This window comes from Octopus bimaculoides, chromosome 4 (genome assembly GCF_046866305.1).
Source record: "Octopus bimaculoides isolate indiv1 chromosome 4, ASM4686630v1, whole genome shotgun sequence".
NCBI lineage: Eukaryota > Metazoa > Mollusca > Cephalopoda > Octopoda > Octopodidae > Octopus > Octopus bimaculoides.
Window position 1 is genome coordinate 115614127 of NC_142931.1, and position 23750 is coordinate 115637876.

At 37.1% G+C, this 23750-nt stretch overlaps 1 protein-coding gene across 1 annotated transcript in view; it reads left to right on the forward strand.

Moving 5' to 3' along the window:
* The window catches only part of LOC106872114 (serine/threonine-protein kinase Nek11), an 80992-nt gene that overhangs the window by 26143 nt on the left and 31099 nt on the right, over nucleotides 1–23750 (forward strand). Inside the window, exons 3-8 of the mRNA XM_089351187.1 lie at nucleotides 1177–1325; nucleotides 4020–4181; nucleotides 6632–6781; nucleotides 12727–12805; nucleotides 15625–15659; nucleotides 22946–23018. Of these exons, the coding sequence (XP_089207313.1) occupies nucleotides 1177–1325; nucleotides 4020–4181; nucleotides 6632–6781; nucleotides 12727–12805; nucleotides 15625–15659; nucleotides 22946–23018 (648 nt within the window). The remainder of the gene's footprint in view (nucleotides 1–1176; nucleotides 1326–4019; nucleotides 4182–6631; nucleotides 6782–12726; nucleotides 12806–15624; nucleotides 15660–22945; nucleotides 23019–23750) is intronic.

The window sequence follows — 23750 nt, forward strand, 5'->3', positions numbered from 1 at the left end:
GATGTCAGGCACAATAATAATAGTTCGACAGAACTTGTCAAACATTTTATATCAAACGGCTGCAATTTTGAAAAAGACTTGAAAGTACATATTCTCAGAAAATATTCTGAATCTGCTACACTTTTAGTCCTCAAAATGCCTGAAGAAAAATATGTTTGTGAATTATTAACATCACACTGTGGAGGAATGAACAAAATAACCGGGGAATTTCATCATATTTACACGAAACTGTTTTATTAAATATTCTTCTTCTTTTCTCCTTTCTTTTTTCTTCCTTTTTCTTTTTGCCAGTTGTAAAATTGAAGACAGATGATGTCATTCCATCAAAGTGGGAACACAGGATACCCTCGTTCAGACTTTTGAATTTGAATTTCTATGTATCACTTTTCATTTTGAACTTGACAAAGACAGGCAAGCTGTTGAAATATCATTCAAACTAATAAAATATCTATTGCAATTGCATTGTGCTCTTCATATTGTTTAATAAAAATAATAATCCTTTCTACTAAAGGAAGAAAGCCTGAAATTTGGGGGGAGGGGTTAGTCGATTATATCAACCCCAGTATGTAACTGGTACATATTTTATAGATCTCAAAAGGATGAAAGGCAAAGTCGACCTCGGCAGAATTTGAACTCAATATAATAATAATAATAATTATTATTATTATTATTGTTATTATTATTATTATTATTGTTATTATTATTGTTATTATTATTGTTATTATTATTATTATTATTATTATTATTATTATTATTATTATTATTATTATTATTATTATCATTATCATCATAATTAAGGCAGCACTCTGCAGAATCGTTAGCATGCCAGGCAAAATGCTTAGCAGTATTTCGTCAGACTTAATGTTCTGAGTTCAAATTCTGCTGGGGTCAGTATAACTGACTTATTCCCTCCCTTGCGTCTACTGGTCATGTGCCAAAATTCGAAATCATCATCATCATCATCATCATCATCATCATTATTATTATTATTATTATTATTATTATTATTATTATTATTATTTCATTCTTTAGGGGTTCAATAAAATAAGTACAAGTTGAGCACTGGGATTGATGTAATTAACCTACTTCCACCCCAAAATTGCTGGCATTGTGCCAAAACTTGAAACCATTATTATTATTATTATTATTGACAACTTCTCAATTTAATCGCTATAGGGTGGAGATCTGGATCAATATATTGAAAAATGTGTGAGGGCTAAAAGCACAATAAGTATAAAACAGACACTAGATTGGTTTATTCAGATACTGCTGGGAGTCAACTATATACATTCACAGCATATATTACACCGAGACTTAAAGTCAAGGTAAGACCTTTTTTTTTTCCTGTTATTTTGCTTTGTTTAACATGCCAACATAGGTTAAATGTTACACATACACAAATGCAAGCATACACACACACTCATACACATGTATTCACTCACACATACACACACACACACACACACACACACACACACATTCACTCATATCATTATCATCATCATCATCTTCTTCGTTGTGATGCATGTGCCTGGTGTACCCTTATCAGACGAGTAGTCATGATGGGTATATTGGGCTTCGTATAATTTACCCCAGTGTCACTTTGATGGTATGCACTACTCTCTCATTCAATAATAATGACAATAGTCATAATCCCTTCTACTATAGAGACAAGGCCTGAAATTTGTGGAGTGGGGATATGTTGATCACATCGATCCCCTTACTTGACTGGTACTTAATTTATTGACCCTGAAAGGATGAGAAGCAAAGTCAAACTCGGTGGAATTTGAACTCAGACTGTAAGACAGATGAAACGCCACTGAGCATTTTGCCTGGTGTGCTAATGATTCTGCCAGCTCGCTACCTTAATAATAATAATAATAATAGTAATAATAATAATAATAATAATAATAATAATAATAATAATAATGATGCTGAGACCCCCTTCAGTCATGACTGACCATGGGATTGCACCTAGAAATTTACCCTCCCAGGCACAAGTCTGGGCAAGGTTGTTTATGGAAGACCAGCAGTCGCCCATGCATACCGGCCTCCCCTCTCCACGCCACCAGTATTAATCCAAGGGAAAGGCAAAGGCCGATACAGCTTGGCACCTGTGACGTCATAACTCATTTCTACAGATGAGTGAACTGGAGCAACATGAAATAAAGTGTCTTGCTCAAGAACACAACACGCAGCCTGATCCGGGATTCGAACTCACAACCTCACGATCGTAAGCTCAACGCTCTAACCACTGAGTCATGTGCCTTCACAACAACAACAATAGTAATAATAATAATAATAATAGTAGTAGTAGTAGTAGTAGTAGTAGTAGTAGTAGTAGTAGTAGTAGTAGTAGTAGTAGTAGTAGTAAACAAAAAAAAGGAGTAGGCACTTCCTACAGCAGAGGTTAAATATTTGTTTACTATCACAGTGATCAATGGGTACAGTGATCTTGAGAAAAAAAAAATTATTTGAGGATGATTCCTGGCTTACCATCCATGCAGGAAGTACAAAAAAAACTTGTTTTAACTGGTACGTCTCATATATTGAGAAGAACATTTTTGCTGTGAATTTTCTTTCTTTTTCTCCCTTATTTTCTTTGATTTCTTTTTTTCATTTTTCTTTTTTTTTGCTTTGTCTTTCTTCTCTCTTTTTTCTATCACATGACTTTGTAAATGAACAATCTGGTGTATTTATATTAATGGCCTATGGCCTACATAAGGTGGCGAGCTGGCAGAATCGTTAGCATGCCAGGCAATATGCTTAGCGGTATTTCGCCCGTTGCTACATTCTGAGTTTAAATTCCGCCAAGGTCGATTTTGATTTTCATCCTTTCGGGGTTGATAAATTCAAGTGCCAGTTAAACACCGGGGTTGATGTAATCAATTAGTCCCCTCCCCACAAATTTCAGGCCTTGTGCCTATTGTTGAAAGGATTTTAATGACCTGCAAATGCGTACAGTGAGTTTCTTTGCCCTAGGTGTTGGGAAGACACTTGGCAAGAAATGGAAACAGAATTGAAAGAAGAAGATGATGATGATGATGATGATGATGATGATGATGATAGTAATAATAATAATAATAATAACAACAACAACAACCATAATAACAACAACAACAATAATTATAATAATAATTTTCTGTTAATAATAATAATTGTAGAATAAAGATACAAATTTGTGGAAGTGATATGTAGTTGATTATGTAAAGCACAATCCTTTTTATTGATCCTTGAAAGCTGGGAAATAAATTCAGCCCTGACAAGATATTAAATTTAGATTTAGACTGTCATAACTTATAACTAAAACTGTTTCTGCTACACCTCTGCCTTTAAACACTCCAACACCAAAGTGAAGATGATAATATTAATAGTAACAGCAACAACAACAACAATAATCCTTTCTACTATAGGCACAAGGCATGAAATTTTGGGAGAGGAAGGGGTGGCCAGTCAATTAGAATGACCCCAGTACACAACTGGTACTTAATTTATCAACCCCGAAAGGATAAAAGGCAAAGTTGACCTTGGCAGAATTTGAACTCAGAACATAAAGACAAATGAAGTGCTGCTAAGCATTTTGCCTGATGTGCTAACGGGTCTGCCAGCTCGTCGCTTTACAACAACAATAGTAGTAAGAAGAAGAATAAAATAAACAACCACCACAATATGGCCAGTGACCCTTGTTTACAATTAGTGTGTGATGCTGAGACAGAGATGCAAACACACACATGTGCATGCACACACACACACACACACACACATACTTACACACACACACACACACACGCACACACACACACACACACACACTTACACACACATATATACTCACATACAAATATGTGCAATGGGCTCCTTCCAGTTTCTGTCTACCAAATCTACTCACATAGCATTGCTCTGCCAGGGGTTGTGTAGAAGTTGAACCCAAAACTACATGGTTAGGAAGCTGTGCCCTGTGCCTAACCATGCCTACATTTCATTGTCTTTATAATACTTTTTCCATATTGTATCTTTAGGAACATTTTTTTAAAGAATGGCATCATTAAAATTGGAGATTTTGGAATTTCAAGAATATTGGCAGGACCATCAGACTATGCTTCGACTTTTATCGGGACTCCCTATTACATGAGCCCAGAAGTGCTGAAACATGAAGGTTATAACTGCAAGGCTGACATTTGGTAAGTGCTCTTTATTTTCCTTTACATCAGAAATTTTATTGTTTTTACACAATAGTATGCTATGATTTTGAGAGAGACTTGGTTACTATTTCATACAAGATGATTGATTGTGTAGAGTTTCCCTCACTGGCTCTTAAAAAAACTCCACTACTTTATTATCATCGTTATTATTATTCAGTAGTTTTATTTTTATAACGTGCTTTCACTTCACTACCGAGCGCAGCTCTGTGTGCCTTGGGTATGTGCTGTGGTTTGCTGTGATGCTCTTATGGTTACTGTATTGAAAGTGTTTTGCGTAGGATGTGTACAGTGCCCAGTAGTGCAATTTTCTGTATGTTATATATATTTGTAAGTCCTGGTGTTTTTGTTATGTATTTGTCTGAATATTTTTTTTATCATACCTAATGTACCTACTATGATAGGAATTGTTTCTGTTTTTAGATTTCACATTCGAGTTACCTCTATTTCCAGGTCTTTGTATTTTGGAAGTTTGTCCATTTCTTTTAGAGAAACGTTGTCATCTGTTGGTGTTGATACATCGATTAAAAAGTATTTTTTCCTTGATGATCTGTGACAACTATATCTGGCCTACAGGCCTTAATTTCTCTCTCTGTGTATTGGCATATCCCATAGTATGGTTGCTTTCTAATTTTCTGTGACCTTTTCTGGCGTGTGCCTATACTATCTTTTTTCTGTTGTTATTCCATAGTGCTGGCATAACTTCCAGTGTATATGTCCCCATTGCGACTTCATAGAAAATCCATACCTGGACTGAAATTACATTCAAGCATCCATACAAATAGATACAGCTTCTTAGTGCTTTTTTTTTCTTTTAACTTTAAGTCCTCTCCTTCAAACACTCATACGTCGAAACCAACGGGTGCGACCATCATTAATAATAATAATAGCAATAATAATAATAATAGCAATAATAATAATAATAATAATAATAATAATAATAATAATAATAATAATAATAATAATAGCAATAATGAACCAATTACATCAAACACAAAATAGAAAATGAACCAATTACATCAAATACAGAATAGACAACACATCAGAAAGTGATAAGTGCAGAATTTGTAGACAAAATGTTGAAACCTTATGGTATATTACTAGTCAATGTACGCCACTAGCCCAAAAAGAATATATGAGACGTCATGCCAATATAGCAAGGATTGTCCATTGGACACTTTGCAACAAATATGGACTTGACAGCAAAAAAGTGGTACAAACATAAATCCAAAGGCATCATCAAAAACGATCATGCAAAGATCCTATGGGATTTTATGATTCAGTGTGACCATGAGATAGAGAATAGGAAACCAGACATAGTCTTAATTGAGAAGAAAGCAAATGATGCTGGATCATAGATATAGCATTCCCAGCTGACAACAAGGTATGTGATAAGGAAGAAAGAAAAGTCAATAATAGATATAACAGGTTAGCTTGGGAGCAAAAGGTGGTAGTAGTACCAATAATTGTCAGAGCCCTGAGAACAGTGAGTAAAAATCTTGAGAAGTACATGGAACAAATAGTGGATGCAATAAGGGTGGAGCACTTGCAGAAAACAGCACTGCTTGGAACCGCTTGACTACTCCGGATGGTGCTTGTAAAATAAGGGGTGTTACCTTGGTTCACTGGTAGTGAACAGCTGACACTGTAGTACATTTCCAGCATTAGAAGCTGTGCAACAATAATAAGTACTAATAATAATAATCCTTTCTACTATTGGCACAAGGCCTGAAATTTGGGGGAAGGGATAGTCAATTACATCGACCCCAGTGCTTCACTGGTACTTGATTTATTGACCCTGAGAGAAAGGTGGTGTTGAGTGTGTATAAAGTATATAAAGTATGTATATAAAGTGCATTAAGTAATCATTGTATTCCAATTTCCTTCACTTTTCAATGACTAGTAGATGAGCAACTATCTTTTGATACAGACACAACACAGGCTAAGCTTTCAGGTTTTTTGGATAAAGTTTTCAGAAATAACCCAATAAGTTTGCCATTAACTCTGTGAAATATTCACAAGTCTTGTTAATCATCATCATTATTATTATATGATCAGAGATGCACATATCATCAGCCAGTAAGAGACATTCTCAACTGGTTATGTTTTAGCAACTGGTAAGCAAATCTGCAGTATTGAGCAGAATATTTGCTATAGCCTATCTTGTACACCGAGACAAAACATGTACTTCCAATCAGTTAAGATCAGAAGCCACGACAGCCAGTGTTGGTTTGTTTACATCTCTGTAACTACGTGGTTTGACAAAAGTGACCATCAGAATAAGTACCAGGCTTAAGAAGCAAAATAAGCACTGGGCTCAATTTGTTCAATTAAACCCTTCAACGCAGTGCCTCGGCACAGTTGCAGTCCAATGACTGAAACAAGTAAACAGTGAAAGATAAATCCTATTTTTTGTCATTGAATCTTTTCAGGTCTATTGGCTGTATCCTATTTGATATGTGTGCATTGGAGCATCCATTCACTGGAGAATCCTTTTATTCAATTGTGAACAAGATTGTTAAAGTGGAACCACCACCTCTGCCCAACCGCTATCCTGAAGAATTGAGCAAGATATTCAATCTGTAAGTTATCTAATCTTTTATCTGCACTTGTTTCAGTGCCATTGAGCTGTGGCCATGCTGGGGCACCATATCAAAGTGTTTTAGTTGAATGAATTGACCCTAATTGACCCCGGTACTTACTATTCACTCTTTCGAGCCTGATACTGAATCTGTTGGTCTCTTGTGCTGAACTTCTAAGTCATGAGGATGTAAACAAACCAGCAGTGATGATCAAGTGGTGGTAAGGAACAAATATAAACACAAAGAGACACACATAGATCATCATCGTCGTCGTTGTCATCATCGTCGTCGTCATCATCGTCGTCGTCATCATCATCATTATCATCATCACCATTTAATGTCTGCCTTCCATTCTAGTATGGGTAGGATGGTTTGGCAGGGAACCAGAAATATGCAGGGCTATGCTGAGTTACAGTGTCATTTCCGACATGGTTTCCATGGTTGGATGCTGTTCCTAATGCCAACCACTTTACAGAGCATACAGAGGTGATTTTTTTTTCCATGCCACTAGCTCCAGTGAGGTTTTCATGTAACTTACAAGACAGGAAAGAACTAAGACAAGCCACGTGTTGAAAAGTTTAAGTATGACAAAGTGACAAGCACAGGTGTATTGCTGTAGAGGAGATAGATGGCTGAAGGAGATGAGAGGAAGGTAATGAAGGGATGCTAGAGCAAACTCTCAAAGAACAAGAATGTGAGCATCAGAGAGGATTCAGACAGTGGGTCATGGGAGGAGTGGATATTTTCATAAGAGTATGAAGTGGGAGTAAACAGGTGGAGGTAGTGGTTAATATAGTGAGTGAGGAACAAAAGTGTGAGTGCATATGATTGGAAATACCAGTATGTAGAGAGGTAAGGCGAGAGATACTGGAATGGCTCAGGAGGGAGTACAGAGTAGAAGGTAAAGAACAATGGGCAAGGTGTAGGAGCAGTGGAGAGAAAGAGAGATAGGGATACATAAGGGGCTTTAGTTCATGGGTTGTGGTGGTAGAGAGATGTTCAGAATGGAATGTAGTAGAAGGGAGAAAGAGCAGTGGCTGGAGGTAAAGAAAAGAAGTGATTGGTTGAAATAGTGTGAACAGGCGCAGGAGTGGCTGTGTGGTAAGTAGCATAGCTTGCTTACCAACCACATGGTTCCGGGTTCATTCCCACTGCATGGCACCTTGGGCAAGTGTCTTCTACTATAGCCTCGGGCCGACCAAAGCCTTGTGCGTGGATTTGGTAGACGGAAACTGAAAGAAGCTCGTCGTATATATGTATATATATATATATATATATATATATATATATGTATGTGTGTTTGTGTGTCTGTGTTTGTCCTCCCAACATCGCTTGACAACCGATGCTGTTGTGTTTACGTCCCCGTAACTTAGCGGTTTGGCAAAAGAGACCGGTAGAATAAGTACTAGGCTTCCAAACAATAAGTCCTGGGGGTCGATTTGCTCGACTAAAGGCAGTGCTCCAGCATGGCTGCAGTCAAATGACTGAAACAAGTAAAAGAGTAAAAGAGTAAAAGAGGGGTAATGAGGAATGAAAGTAGTTCCAGGGCAGGAAACCATTTGGGAGGGGATGGGATGTAATATCTGCTGATGCTGCTCTGGGCTGAATATGGCAGCTGTGTAGTGCTATAGATGGAGGAGGGAATGTTTGACATGTCAGAGAGAGGAAGAGGAGGAAGAAACCCTTTTTTTATACTTTTTACTCTTTTACTTGTTGCAGTCTTTTGACTGTGGCCATGCTGGAGCACCGCCTTTAGTTGAGAAAATCGACCCCAGGACTTATTCTTTGTAAGCCTAGTACTTATTCTATCGGTCTCTTTTTTCCAAACCACTAAGTTACGGGGACGTAAACACACCAGCATCGGTTGTCAAGCGATGTTGGGGGGACAAACACAGACACACAAACATATACACACACACATACATATATATATATATACATATATACGACGGGCTTCTTTCAGTTTCTGTCTACCAAATCCACTCACAAGGCTTTGGTCGGCCCGAGGCTATAGCAGAAGACACTTGCCCAAGGTGCCACACAGTGGGACTGAACCCAGAACCATGTGGTTGGTAAGCAAGCTATGCTACTTACCACACAGCCACTCCAATGCTTATATAGATTTTTTTTGATTGGTCTGGAAGGAGGAGCTATACTCATTGTCTTAGCAAGCCCTTTGAGACTGGTGAGATAATCTTGTTATTTTTTCTCTTCAACAGATTAAGTCAACAATTACAGGGAGATAATTTCTGAAGGCCAGTGTTCTGGCTGAGAAGACTGGGTATAATAGTGAAAGATCTGGAAGGATTGGACACAATATAGATCATGAGAAGATGGAAAATGAGTGAATTAGGAGTGCCTAAGTGGTGGTCACACAAGACAGGCAAGTTCTGAGAAGCAGAAACCACTATAATAGGAGCAGAAAAAAACAGAGAGAAAATGTTTGTGGACCAAAGAATGGAGTGTGTTGGTGAACAACTTCATGCTATTCAGTTGAGCAGCTTTTCATTTTGAATGCAGTCTAGGAGGTCTGTATATGTAGTAGCAGCACCATCCGAAATATGATAACAGTACTCTATTGTGGTCTAACTTGAGTGTTGTAGAGGCTTTGTAGTTTTAGTGGACTGAAGTATTTTCTGATCTGAGGTGGAAGGCTAGTCTTTACAATATTGTGGATGTAAGTATCAAAAGAGATCCGCATTGGTGGTGAGGCCTAGCATCTGTAATGACATTGAGGGTTTTAATTGCATGCTGTTCATGTTTAGAGAAAAGAGTACTATTCATGTTTAGGGAGTGTTCTCAGTGCATGCTATTCACGTTCAGGGATATTTGAGGTGATTGTGTCATTGTACTGTTGAAGAAAATAAATTTGGTATTCATTGCAAGATTATTTTGAAGTCTCTATTCAGGGAGCCATTGTGGATTTGGCATAAGATGTTTTGAAGTTCTCTGTTTGTACTCTCTCTCTCTCTCTCTTACACTCACCTTCCTATACCTTGAAAGTGTGTTCTGACACTTTATCACCACCATCTTTGACTTCCTTCCAGATTCCCCCACTTATCCTTATATAATGCAAGGTCACCATATATTTCCTCTGCAGCAAGACACCTGTGCCTGTCCCTCTATCATACTTTAACCTCTTGTCATCTGGAATAAAGCCACCTCTGTCTATATTACAACCCCACTCAGTCCAGGGTTTTTTTGTTTGTTTTGTGAGTTATTTGGCAACCTTATTAGTACCAGTGTCATGGAAAAAGCATCCAGTACACTCTGTAAAGTGGTTGGTGTTAGGAAGGGCATCCAACTTTAGAAATCATGCCAAAGCAAACACTGGAGCTCAACACAGTCCTCTGGTTTGGTGGATCCAATCAAACCATCCAACCCAAGTCAGCGTGGACAATAGACATTAAAATGATGATGATGATTATGTTTAAGGAACCTGTGTGGGTTTGGCATGGGGTCTAATTTGCATGTGGATGATGCTTGGATGGAGGAAAAATGTAAGGACAAAACCAAACGTTGGGATGCAGCAGAGTTAATAGAATTTGGACCAGAGAATGCTCCATAAATACATACCATGATAGTGCAATCTGACAAGGGGCCACTGATCCAAGAGATGAAAGATAGATAGGTGGGCAATTTTAGCATACCAAACATGGTCAAATATTCTTTTGATATCAAGACCAACAATATTGCTTCTGTTAAATTTCTCAAGGACAATAGTGCACTGTTGAATGACATAGGAGAGTGAGGCCTGGCTTTATGATCATTAACCATTTAGCAATTAAACCAACCATGTCCAACTGGAATATACTACCTGTTTTATGTTCAAACCAGACAGATTCAGCCTCTCACCCCTATCTTACAATGTCATTCTGAAAATAAGCAGTACCGCTGAACTGGCTCCAGTGCAGGTGGCACGAAAAATACACCATTTCAAGCATGGTCGTTGCCAGTACCTCCTGACGGGCCTTCGTGCTGGTGGCATGTAAAAGTACCCACTACACTCTCGGAGTGGTTGGCGTTAGGAAGGGCATCCAGCTGTAGAAACTCTCCCAAATCAGATTGGAGCCTGGTGTAGCCATCTGGTTCACCAGTCCTCAGTCAAATCGTCCAACCCATGCTAGCATGGAAAGCGGACGTTAAACGATGATGATGATGATGATGTTGATGTCATCAAAATCTCAAAGCTACAAGATAATGCAGGATTAATACAAAACAATGTGTATAAATGTGTAATCTGAATGCTAAAGGGTTAAGGAGGGAGAAAGATTCAAAGTATTGGAGAATGTTGTTAATGGCTGTTTCCTTTGCCTTTAAGATTTTGGCAGCGAGTGTGATAGAATAGTTAGTTAAATATTTGCATGTGCTGAAAATCAATACAGAATAAAATATCTAACATTGTTTTGATTACATGAGAAAAAGCGCACAAGGTTTACATTGCATATTTTTCAACAAAAACACTCCTTTTTGATACCAACTCACCTAGAATTACCCTTCATTCTATAATGCCAACTCTGTGTATTAAAGCCCTCTCCATCAGAACCCGGGCCTTCAGGAATTACTTCCCTGCAACTGTTAATTTACTACTGTTCAAATGAAACAATAATTAGATTATCTCTTCTGAATTCATTAATGGAGCAAAATGGCTACAAATTCATTAATGAAGTGAAATGTAAATCACAGACTTAGCTTACCAAGTACTTATCTTATGTGTATAAATACAACAATGAATGGCACCTGAATTAATTATTTCAAAAGAGTGGATAGAATGCTCCACAATATATGTTTAAAATAAAACCTTACTTTGAAATTTCATGCTAATTTATGTTCTAGCCTTATTATTGAAGCAGATTTTCTATAGTTGGATACCCTTCCTGATGCTAATTTTCACCTATTTTCAAGCAAAGGGAAATTTCTAGCAGCGGGAAATTTAGACAGTGTCACGTGACAACTTGCTGGGGCAGCCTGCTGGAACCTAGCAGCAGGTATGAAAAGGGGAATTTGACAAGACAGTCAGTCGGATGCTGATACTCGTTGATGCTGCATCGAAGAGGTCAGGGAATAGAAGAAAGAAGACATGCACCCAACACCAGAGCTGAAGACACCTCCGAAAGGAGGGGGCCCCACCACGTCAAAACGGTAGAGGAGTAGGGGCCGAAACCGGACGTGGTTCCTCCTGATGATGTCTTGAGCTAACTGGATTCTATAAAGGAGCTGTTGTGGTAGCAGACCACGAAACATGGTTGAAATTCCTATTTCCCCATGGCAAGACATGATTTCACAGAATATTGAAAATGAATGATTCTGCTTGTATGACTGTGGCAGTTAGTCATTTACAACAGCCACACAGTGTCAAACCTGAGAGACACAAACCTACACACACTCACACTCTCACACTTACATAGATAATGTGCTTCTTTCAGTTTCCGTCTACCAAATCTACTCACAAGGCTTTGGTTAGTCCAGAGCTATAGTAGAAGGCACTTGCCCAAGTTACCACATAGTGGGACTGAACCCAAAACCATGTGGTTGCAAATTGAACTTCTTAGCCACACACCCATACCTGCATTTATAATAACAAAGTTACTTTACTAAATTTCTCATTGTTTTCAAAATTAATCAAAAGAAAAGGCAGAAAAATGATTACAAAAGGGATTGTAGGAATCACTGCTTTTTTCTTTTCTTTTATGATCAATAAATTCAACAATTAAGTTTATATTTTTAGATGAAACCTAAAATTAAATGAAGAATAAATATGTTTAGATATTTAAATAAAATGGATGCAGACACAAAAAGTTAGCTAAGTTTGATTCCACTCTCTTTTGATTCTTATTTATGTGTCTTTTGAACAGGTTTGGTTTGAACATTAAAAGATGTATTTTATAATCATAGCAAAATTCTCAAGAAATTAAACATTCCTTTCTTGTTTTTCTCTTTTATAGAATGTTGAAGAAAAACCCAGCAGAACGACCATCAGCCAGAGATATCCTGAAAATGCCTTTTATTTGTCAACATTTTCCTGTTAGTACATTTGTTTTTTTAAATTTTTTTTATGGGGGTGCATGTGTGTGTGCGCATCTGCATGTGTGTATGTGCATGCATGCACATGCATGTGTGCATGTGTCATGAGAATCCAAACTGTTTCTTTGGATTTGATAATCAGAAAGTTGTTGCCTCTTTGTCCTGGAAATTTCATATATTTCTAAAACAATTACAATAATTTAACATCACCAAGCTTATCATGACTGGTGAGCTTGAGGCCAGTTAAGTGTTACCCTTTTGATACCAACCTGTCTGAAACCAGTCCTGGTTCTATAATACAAACTTGTTTGAAAGTGATTTCAATTGAAAACATTTTATCACAATTTCATGTCAATTTATGTTTCAAATATCAGCTTAATAATGATAGAATTATTTAATGAAATTCTTCATTATTTTTAAAGTTATTTGAAACAAAGGCACTGTATTTCAACAGAATTATGGTGACATAAGGGTTGACGTGGTCTAAATTAAAATTTCCCATTAAAATTTCATGTTAATTTATATTTCAAATATTAACTTAATACCAACAAAACAATTTTATTAAGTTTTCCATTACTTTTTAAATTAATTCATGTAAAGACAATTTCAACAGAAATATAATAAAATGATTTGAACTAAAGTTTTCCATCAAAATTTCATATTAATTTATGTTTCAAACATCAGCTCAGTAATGTCAAAGTTATTTTACAAAATTCTCCATTATTCTCAAAATCTATGGAAACAAAGGTAGTGCATTTCAACAAACATATTGTAAAGAAAAGACTAAATAACCTAGCATTCAAAGTAGAGGCCATGGTGTTGCACTGCTGAAAGCCACCTTTCTGCCAGTTCTCTGATCCCACTCTGATACCAGTTCTTGTCATTTGAGGTGAAGAACTCTTTCACTGAAGCTTCCATCTCCTCTTGGTTGATGAAGTGTTTTGAGTGGTGGAAATGAGTCATGAATTGGAACAAGTAATAATCCGAGACAGCTAGATCCAGATTATATACTAGGGGTGGCATCAGTTTGATTCCCTTAAGTTCTTGGAGTTTATTCCAGGTTGTTCAAGGAGTAATGAGGTCTTGTGTTGTCCTACTGCAGAAGAGCTCACTTTCTGTTTACCAGTACCAGGCATTTTTGCTGCACAATGGCATACATCCTCTCCAGCTGTTCAGAATGCAGGTTGGCATTGACGGTGCAACCATCTGGAATGAACTTGTAGTGAATTATCCCTCCGTGTGACTGGCCCTCGTGCTGGTGACACATAAAAGCACCCACTACACTCTCGGAGTGGTTGGCGTTAGGAAGGGCATCCAGCTGTAGAAACTCTGCCAGATCAGATTGGAGCCTGGTGCAGCCTTCTGGCTTGCCAGTCCTCAGTCAAATCGTCCAACCCATGCTAGCATGGAAAGCGGACATTAAACGATGATGATGATGATATCCAGCAGACACAGAGCATCACTTTGTGTTTGAAATGCTCACGTTTGGCAACAGGTTCTGGAAATTGGCCCTTACTTAACCACTGCTTATGCATATTAGAATTGTGGAAAAATATTCCCCTTGGGTGGTCACTTGTTCTGATTCATGAAGCACTTCTTGTACTCACAATGCCTCATCACCCAAGAGGAAATGAAAGCTTCAATGAAGAAGTTCTTCACCTTGAAGGACAAGAACTGGAATCAGGGTGGGATCAAGGAACTGGCAGAAAGGTTGCTTGAGACGGTGCAACATGATGGCCTCTACTTTGAATGCTTGACTGCTTTTGTTGTAACTTGACAAATAAAGCAAATAAGTTACCAAAATATTGCAAAACTTTTCACTCAACACAATATATATATATGTCCCAAATGCTCATTTAGCCCATATGATACCAATTCCCTGAGACTACCCCTGGCTCTATGATACAAACTTCCTGTTTTAATATATTCTAAATTAAAACCTTCCATCAAAATTTGATGCTAATTTATGTTCTAAACATCAGCTTAATAAGGAGAAATTTTATTAAAATTTTCGTTGTTTTAAAATTAATTGAAACAAAAGCAGTGTATTTTAACAGAAATATGGTCATAAATGTTTTGAGTGGCTGTGTGGTAAGTAGCTTGCTTTCGAACCACATGGTTCCGGGTTCAGTCCCACTGCGTGGCACCTTGGGCAAGTGTCTTCTACTATAGCCTCGGGCTGACCAAACCCTTGTGAGTGGATTTGGTAGAGGGAAACTGAAAGAAAGCACCTACTACATTCTCGGAGTGGTTGGCGTTAGGAAAGGCATCCAGCTGTAGAAACTCAGCCAAATCAGATTGGAGCCTGGTGTAACTATCTGGTTTCACCAGTCCTCAGTCAAATCGTCCAACCCATGTTAGCATGGAAAGCGGACGTTAAACGACAATGATGATGATGATGATATTTATGTGTGTGTGTGTCTGTGTTTGTCCCACCAACATCGCTGGTGTGTTTACGTCCCTGTAACTTAGCAGTTCAGCAAAAGAGATCGATAGAATAAGTACTAGGCTTACAAAGAATAAGACCTGGGGTCAATTTGCTCGACTAAAGGCGGTGCTCCAGCATGGCCACAGTCAAATGACTGAAACAAGTAAAAGAGTAAAAGAGTAAAGAGTATGATTGTATTTTCTCTTTTTTGTTTAGTTAGAAATAATTTTAAGTTATTAACCTATCTTTTTATATAAATTTGCAAATATAATTTATGTCTTTATTAGCATATTTTATTATTATATTTTTTATGATTTAACTGTTGATTAAGAATCATTTATAAATTGATTCTCAATTTCTTACTTTATTACTGTCTTTAAATTTCTTGCAGAAAATGAATGCTGAATGCAAAATTGATGGAAAAGTGTAAGTATAATTAGTTAATTAATTAATTAATCATTACTACCACCATTATCATCATGATCATCATCATGATCATCAACACCACCACTGCTACCACCTTCATCACAACTCCACCACTATCACCACCATCACCCCACCACTACCACCACCATCACCCCACCACTACCACCACCCCACCACTACCACCACCTCCACCACTATAAGAGCCTCTAGGTGGTCACTCATCTGTTAGAAATAGCTGCCAAGTCTCCCTCAAATCACAACCTGCTATCTGAAGAAAATATATTGGATAATGTGATTCTGGGTTCCCTGAACATATGAAAAAGACAGGATATTCATGACCAGAATGGCTTTGATCATGGGTCTTCTTGATCAGGGCTGACCTGGGGCTAAACAACAACATCACCCTTCGTCATCATGGCCACCCCTACTTTCACCATTACCTCCCCACTATTATCATCCTTACTGTAATCACCACCTCTCATCATGATTACCTTCCCACCACCACCACCATCACCACCACCTTTGCTTATCACCACTACCACCACTACCATCGATCATCATTACCTTCACCACCAACACCACCACCAACGCCAACACCATCCCTGATCATCATCATCACTACAGCTACCACTAACACGACAGGTAAAAACTAAAAAAACTGACAATACCTTTACTCTACAAAATTGTAAAACCCGCAAATGTGAGGCAATTTACATCCTGGTTTTTATACTAGGTTTTATTGACTGCTGTATTTAAATTGATGTTATCAGGTAATTGAGTGAAGTGCGAAAGATAGGCAGTTGTGCTGGATATATTTATGGTTTCAGTTTTAGTACCTTGCAATTTATAAGTTTAAATTGTCCTAATACTGTGAAATAAGCCACTTCAAAATCACTAGAAAAATTTTCAGTAACAATCAGATTGTAAATGAAATCTTTTTTGTCACTCTTTGTCTGTGTGTGTGTGTGTGAGGTCGTAATATAAGAGTTGTGAAGTATATCAAAAACATATTTTACATAGTGCAAGCGTTATCTGATATGGACCTCAATGTATTGTGTGTTCGTCTGACAGACAAGAATAATTATGAACAGCACAGCTTAGGACAAAACTCAGAGTAGACTTTCAAATTTTGATATTATATATGTATGTGTGTATGTACATATATACACGTACACACATGCATGCATATATATATATATATATATATATATATATATATATATGCATATATACATATATGTGTGTGTGTGTGTGTGTAGATAGATAGATATAGAAATATGTATGTCTTTTTAGGAGCAAAAATTTCTAGGAGTGGATTCCCAGTCTCCTTGCTCCCGCCACTTTTAGTCGCTTCTTACGACACACAGGGAATACAGCAACTGCATTCTACCGGTCTCTCTTCCCCTAGCCGCAGGGGTGTTTTGCTAGTTAATCCATAGCTGAGACCCTTACAGATGCTACCACTCTGGGCCAGAGTAGACTTGGGAATAATAGTGGCTAAAAGGTGGTTCCACACTCCTCAAACTCTGAAACCAGGGCCCCAGCGTCTAACTACTGGATGTAGTTTAGAGTCATACCCAGGACCTAGAGAAAGCATATGACTGTGGATGGAGATGCAATGTGGCAGGTGTTGCAGTTGTATGGAGTAGATGGTAGATTTTTGAAAGCTGTACAGAGATTTTATAGAGAAAGTAGGGTGTGTGTTAGGGTAGGTGGTGAAGTATGTGAGTGGTTTAAGGTGAAGGTGGGGTTAAGAGGGTTGTGTGATATCTCCATGACTGTTCAATTTATATATGGATGATGAGGTGAGAGATGTGAATGCTAGAACCCTTGTAGGGGAGCTCAAATGGTGGGAGAAAATAGAGAAAGATGGCAGGTGAGTCAGTTGTTTGCTGATGATACAGCACCGGTGGTGGGTTCGGAAGAGCAACTGAAGAGACTGGAGGTAGAGTTTGGAAGAGTGTGTGAGAGGAGGAAACTGAAAGTGAATGTAGCTAAGAGTAAGGTGATGAGATGTTTGAGAGATGGAATGGCTAGTAGGATGGATGTGAATATAAATGGTGAGCTGTTAGAGGAGGTGAGTGTTTTTAAGTTTCTGGGATCACATGTGATGGCTGATGGGAGGTTGGCTGAGGAAATGGGATATAGAGTGAGGGAGGAGAGTAAGATACTTGGAGACTTGGAGTTGTGAAAGGTATGCTGAGAGGTAAAAGGTTGAGTATGAAAGTGAAAAGAGGTGTGTATGAGGGCGTGATTGTGCCGACAATGTTATATGGTACAGAGACATGGGGGCTGAGAGAGGCAGAAAGGAGGTGGCTAGATGTGTTTGAGATGAGATGTTTGAGGGCTATGGTTGGTGTGACATGGATGGACAGGATGAAGAATGAGGAGGTGCGAAGGCGAGCAGGAATGAGAGAAAAATTAACAACCAGAATGGATAGATGAATGTTGAGGTGGTTTGGCCACATGGAAAGGATGGCTGAGGAGCAGATAGTAAGGAGGGTAATGAAGGCAGAAATGGTAGGCAGCAGAACCAGAAGCAGACCTTGGTTTGTGTGGATGAATGGAGTGAGGAAAGCTTTGGTGGTTAGAGGTATTGGAGTGAGAGAGGCAAGAGAGTTTATAAATGATAGGAAAGCTTGGGGAGTGTTTGTGGATGGACGAGTGAATTTGATGTTGCCCAAAGGGGTATGGAACCAACATGATGTGGCAGGAGTAAAACCAGCATTTGCTGTCAGGCCCTGCTGCTGATATTGGGGGTTGCGTTCTATGCCTTGACCTGAGCATAGGATGGGACTCACTTCTTTGAGCTGGGAAATGGATGAAATATCTGGTATGTGTCTTGTGGCTACTCCGCTCCTAAAAAAATGGGGAATAAGCCTAAGTATATGTATATATGTGTGTATATATATATATATATATATATATATATATATATATATATATATATATATATATAAATATATATAGTTTTAGGGAAAATAACCAATAATTTAAAACAATGATAATTTATGTAAGATGTTTTTTGTATATAATATACATGTTATTATAATGGATGAAGGGATGATTATTGAATGGTTATTATTTTGATATTATGATATTTTTTAAATAATTTTTCTATCTTTATATAATAAGTATTTCATATTAATTCATTTGGTACTTATTGTTGGTTGAGATATATATCTAATTATTGTTCTACTTGCGATCTGACGAGTAGCTATATTTTTGAATAGAATTTATTTTCGATAATTTCAATTGATTTTAATCGATTTAAATTTCTTTTCTATTTGAAAATTGGTTATGAAACACGTGTAATCTTTTTATTATATTTATCTTATGATATTTACTTTACTTTATATTATACTCATTTATTGTGCTTTTAATTATTAATTTTTCTATATGTGATAGTGGATTTTCATCGATGAGTTCTTGAAAATTGGTTATTTTCCCTAAATCTATATATTTATATATACTTTATCTATAAGGCTCAATTTAATATTAATTTTTTATAAATTGATTTTAATTGAGTTTTTTACCTGTAATTTTGGATTTTGTCCCTAATATTATTATATATATATATATATATATATATATATATATATATATATATATATATATATATATATATATATATATATACATACATATAAGTTTGTATAAATGGCTGAAGATTGCTTTTCTGTGACAGTACAATAATCAACAACATTCTTTAGTTTTCAGGGTTCCAAGGACTAGATAATGTATCGAAACCTATTTTAGGCCAAAGTGCTTACTTTAAGAGTACCTTAGTTGAAACATTTTGTTGCCAAAATGTACAGTTTTTGTTAGAATTGTAGAAGATATAAACAGACCTTGGACATATATATAATATTAAAAATTAAGTTGCAAGTATGACCCTTACAGTGCTTAACAACAAACATCAGGAATCTCAGTTACTGCAGCCTCAAAAATCCTGATGTTTATAACTTATATCACTCTTTAGCTACCAAACTGAAAACGTCAGAGGCAGTTATCACCTCAGAAGTTATCATGGATAATAAATGGTCCTTCTTAAATTCCACACTCTATGACTGCTGCCAAAATCTTTAGATTCAAGAAGAATAAAAACTAAAACTGGTTGCCTGAGAACTCTAAGAGAATCAACAAGCTTCTGAATTATATGTTCAAGGCCTATATAATAAATTTGGACAATTAATTATCATATGCTCTGATAAAGTGGTAGCAAGCTCTTCAGAAATGAGTTTCAAACTGCTCTGTATATTTTAATGTATGAGTGAAGATTGCAAATGTTCAGAAAATTAAGATGTATACAGATAGGTATAATATGCACAATTTCTGTGATGCACTAAAGACTCATTATAGCCCTGGAAATTAATTATTCCATAGTACCATTCAAGTGACCACATGGTTGGTGCTTCTCTAGTGAAAAAGCAGTCAAAAATAGGGGTTCACTGCAGAGAACATTTCTACCACTAGTTCTTAAAAACCAACAACCTTGGCTGAAGTTAGTTTCATTGTTAAAACAGGAAAACTCCTGGTCTTGACAATATTCTAGCAGAAATCTTAAAGGAGAAATGGTTATTTGTGCTCAATAGCATTTTGTGATATCTCAAACATGTGGAACTAGGAGAATATATATCAACATTGAATGGATACCAACATTGTCAAAAATCTATAAGAACAAGGGAGACAAATCTGTTTGCTCTTATAGTTGGTATAAACCACTCCTGGCTCTTGCTGGGAAGATACTGGCAAAGATTATACTTGACAGCTCGGTCCCCCAGTATCTCAGAACATCAAATAAGAGTCACAGTATGGCTTCTGTAAGGACCAAGATATAGCAGACGTGATCCTTTTACAAGACAGCATCAAAGAAAATGCAAAGAACAATACTAGAATCTGTTCATTGCATTAATGGAACTATCAAAGACTTTTAGCAGAATTGACAGAAAAATTCAGTGGGATATTCTTAGCAAGTTCGGTTGCCTGTACAAATTCACGAATTTCCCATGCCAATTCCACATCACAGTGCTGATGACTCAAGATGTTAATGGAGGGCTAAAATCTGAGCCCTTCAGTGTGAAAGCAAAAGTCAGACAAGGTTCTGTACTCTTTTACTTGTTTCAGTCATTTTGACTGTGGCCATGCTGGAGCACCGTCTTTAGTCGAGCAAATCGACCCCAGGACTTATTCTTTGTAAGCCTAGTACTTATTCTATCTGTCTCTTTTGCTGAACCACTAAGTTACGGAGACGTAAATACACCAGCATTGGTTGTCAAGCAATGTTGGGGGGACAAACACAGACACACAAACATGTACATATACATACATATATATATATACATATATATATATATATATATATATATATATATATATATATATATATATATATATATATATATATATATATATATATACACACATATATATATATATATATACATATATACAACAGGCTTCTTTCAGTTTCCATCTACCAAATCCACTCATAAGGCTTTGGTCGGCCCGAGGCTATAGTAGAAGACACTTGCCCAAGGTGCCATGCAGTGGGACTGAACCCGGAACCATGTGGTTGGTAAGCAAGCTACTTACCACACAGCCACTCCTACGCCTATATGTTTAATAAATTCTTCATCTTTGTGATCACACTGTTATGCAGAACAATGGAAAGAACAACAGGAATCGCTATTAACTTTCAGCTTAATGGAAACATCTTTAATGTCTAAAAGCTGTTCAGAATTTAACAGATCATTAAACTATTACATGTTAATAATCATACTCTTGTAGCTAATTTTCCAGCTCTTCTAACCATCCTCTTGGCAGTTGTTGCAGCTTATAAAAGATAGGAACTGGTAGTTAACTTTCAGTTAACACTAAGTCATCAGTCAATGGCCCACTTTACCACCCTCTTCTCTCCTCCCTTTTCTTTCCTTTTTGGTACAGTGCCAATGACTAACCTCACCTTCCCAATTCAGATACCAAGGAAGTATAATTTCCAATGACTGCATTTTAGACAAAGTGATAAAAAAAAGTGACTGTGTGGTAAGTAGCTTGCTTACCAACTACATGGTTCTGGGTTCAGTCCCACTGTGTGACACCTTGGGCAAGTGTCTTCTACTAGAGCCTCGGGCCGACTAAAGCCTTGTGAGTGGATTTGGTAGACGGAAACTGGAAGAAGCCCGTCGCATATATGTGTATATATATATATATATATATATATATGTATGTGTGTGTATATGTTTGTGTGTCTGTGTTTGTCCCCCCAACATCGCTTGACAACCAATGCTGGTGTGTTTACGTCCCCGTAACTTAGCGGTTCAGCAAAAAGAGACCAATAGAATAAGTACTAGGCTTATAAAGAATAAGTCCTAGGGTCGATTTGCTCAACTAAAGGCGGTGCTCCAGCATGGCCACAGTCAAATGACTGAAACAAGTAGAAGAGTATAGACTTCTGAAACTTTTGGGAGGTTCAAAAAGAAGGGCTTTTCCAAATAACCATCTCTGTGTAGGTATGGTCGTGTGGCTAAGAAGCTTACTTCCCAACCATGTGGTCTTGGTTTCAGTCCCGCCATGCAGAAACTTAGGCAAGTGTCTTCTTCTGTAACCTCCAAGCTGACCAAAGTGTTGTGAATGGATTTGGTTGATGGAAACTGAAAGAAGCCTGTTGTATACATGTATATGCATGTGTGAGTGTATTTGTGTGTATCATTATTTTGACATCGTGTGATGATTGTATCTGGGCAGTGATGTCGTTTGTTTGCTGACTTTTATGGTGAAATATTACCTTGCTTGGAAACAGATTAAGGTTGGCAACAAGAAGTGGGGTCTAGCCAGAGAAAAAAAATCTGCCTCAGAAAATTTCATCTGACCCATGAAAACGTGGAAAAGTGGACATTAAATGATGAAAATGATGATGCCAATGATGATAATGGTGATGATGATGATGAGGGTGCAAGACACAAACCACGTACTGTCGATACATTGAGGACCTTTAAAGAATGACAGAGAGAGAGGGAGAGAGAGATAGCTGATGTGATGGTCATGGCTAAAATGTTTTTGATCAGAGGGTTGCTCATTCAGGACAGACCTTAGGCTAAACTACTACTACTACTACTACTACTACTGTTGCTGCTGCTGCCGCTGCCGCCACCGCCACCACCACCACCACCAATACTACTATAGTAAGCAAAAATGTTTGGGGAGTGAATTCAGAAAAATCCTTTTTGTTGTTGTTTTATCCCCGAATTGAAATAATATTTCATTTTATTTTGTGTTGTTCCTAGAGAAGCAATAAAACAGAGGTGGTTGGAGAATCATGCGAAAAAAAAAGCTTCAAAAGTTAAAAGCAAATTTCATGTGAGTATGCTGTATTTTATACATTTTTGAAGCGAGAACCTGACATAAAAGAGATTGGAGAAGGGATTGAGTTTCAGTACAATACTTTTTATGTTAGCTGTGGTATCAGTTTTAAAATGATGGCAGTAGTGGGGTTTTATTTACATAGTATCCAGCAGAAAAATAGAGATAAAGATACAAAAATACTGTATAGGACAGAGGGACTGTATGTGAATGAGTGCAGGAATACTAAATAATGTCATCAGATGATCTCGTGCCTGGTTACCCAAAACACAGAGAAAACATCATGTTATTAATACATTGTTTTTGTCTTATCATTTGTATTCATCATGTGTAATAATTCTCATCACATTTTAATCTTAATTTCTGCTTGTTTACCATCTTTGAAATGTGCATATTAAAATTCATGTTTAGCCCATTTTTGATAGCAGGCCTGAGTTTGCCTTTGGTTCTATGATACAAGCTCATGTTTTTAAGTAATCTAAGTTAAAAAACCTTCCATTAAAATTTTGTGTAAATTTAAATTCGAAACATCGGATTGATAATGACAAAGCTATCTTATTAAATCCTTAAAGCTATCTTATTATTTCACAATTAATTGAAACAAAGCCATGTATTTGAACAGAAACATGGTAACAAAAGGGCTAACTTTCCTGAAACCAATCCTTGTTTTGTGATACAAATTTCTCCTTCAAAATTTTATATAAACTAAAGTTCTAAATACCAGCTTAA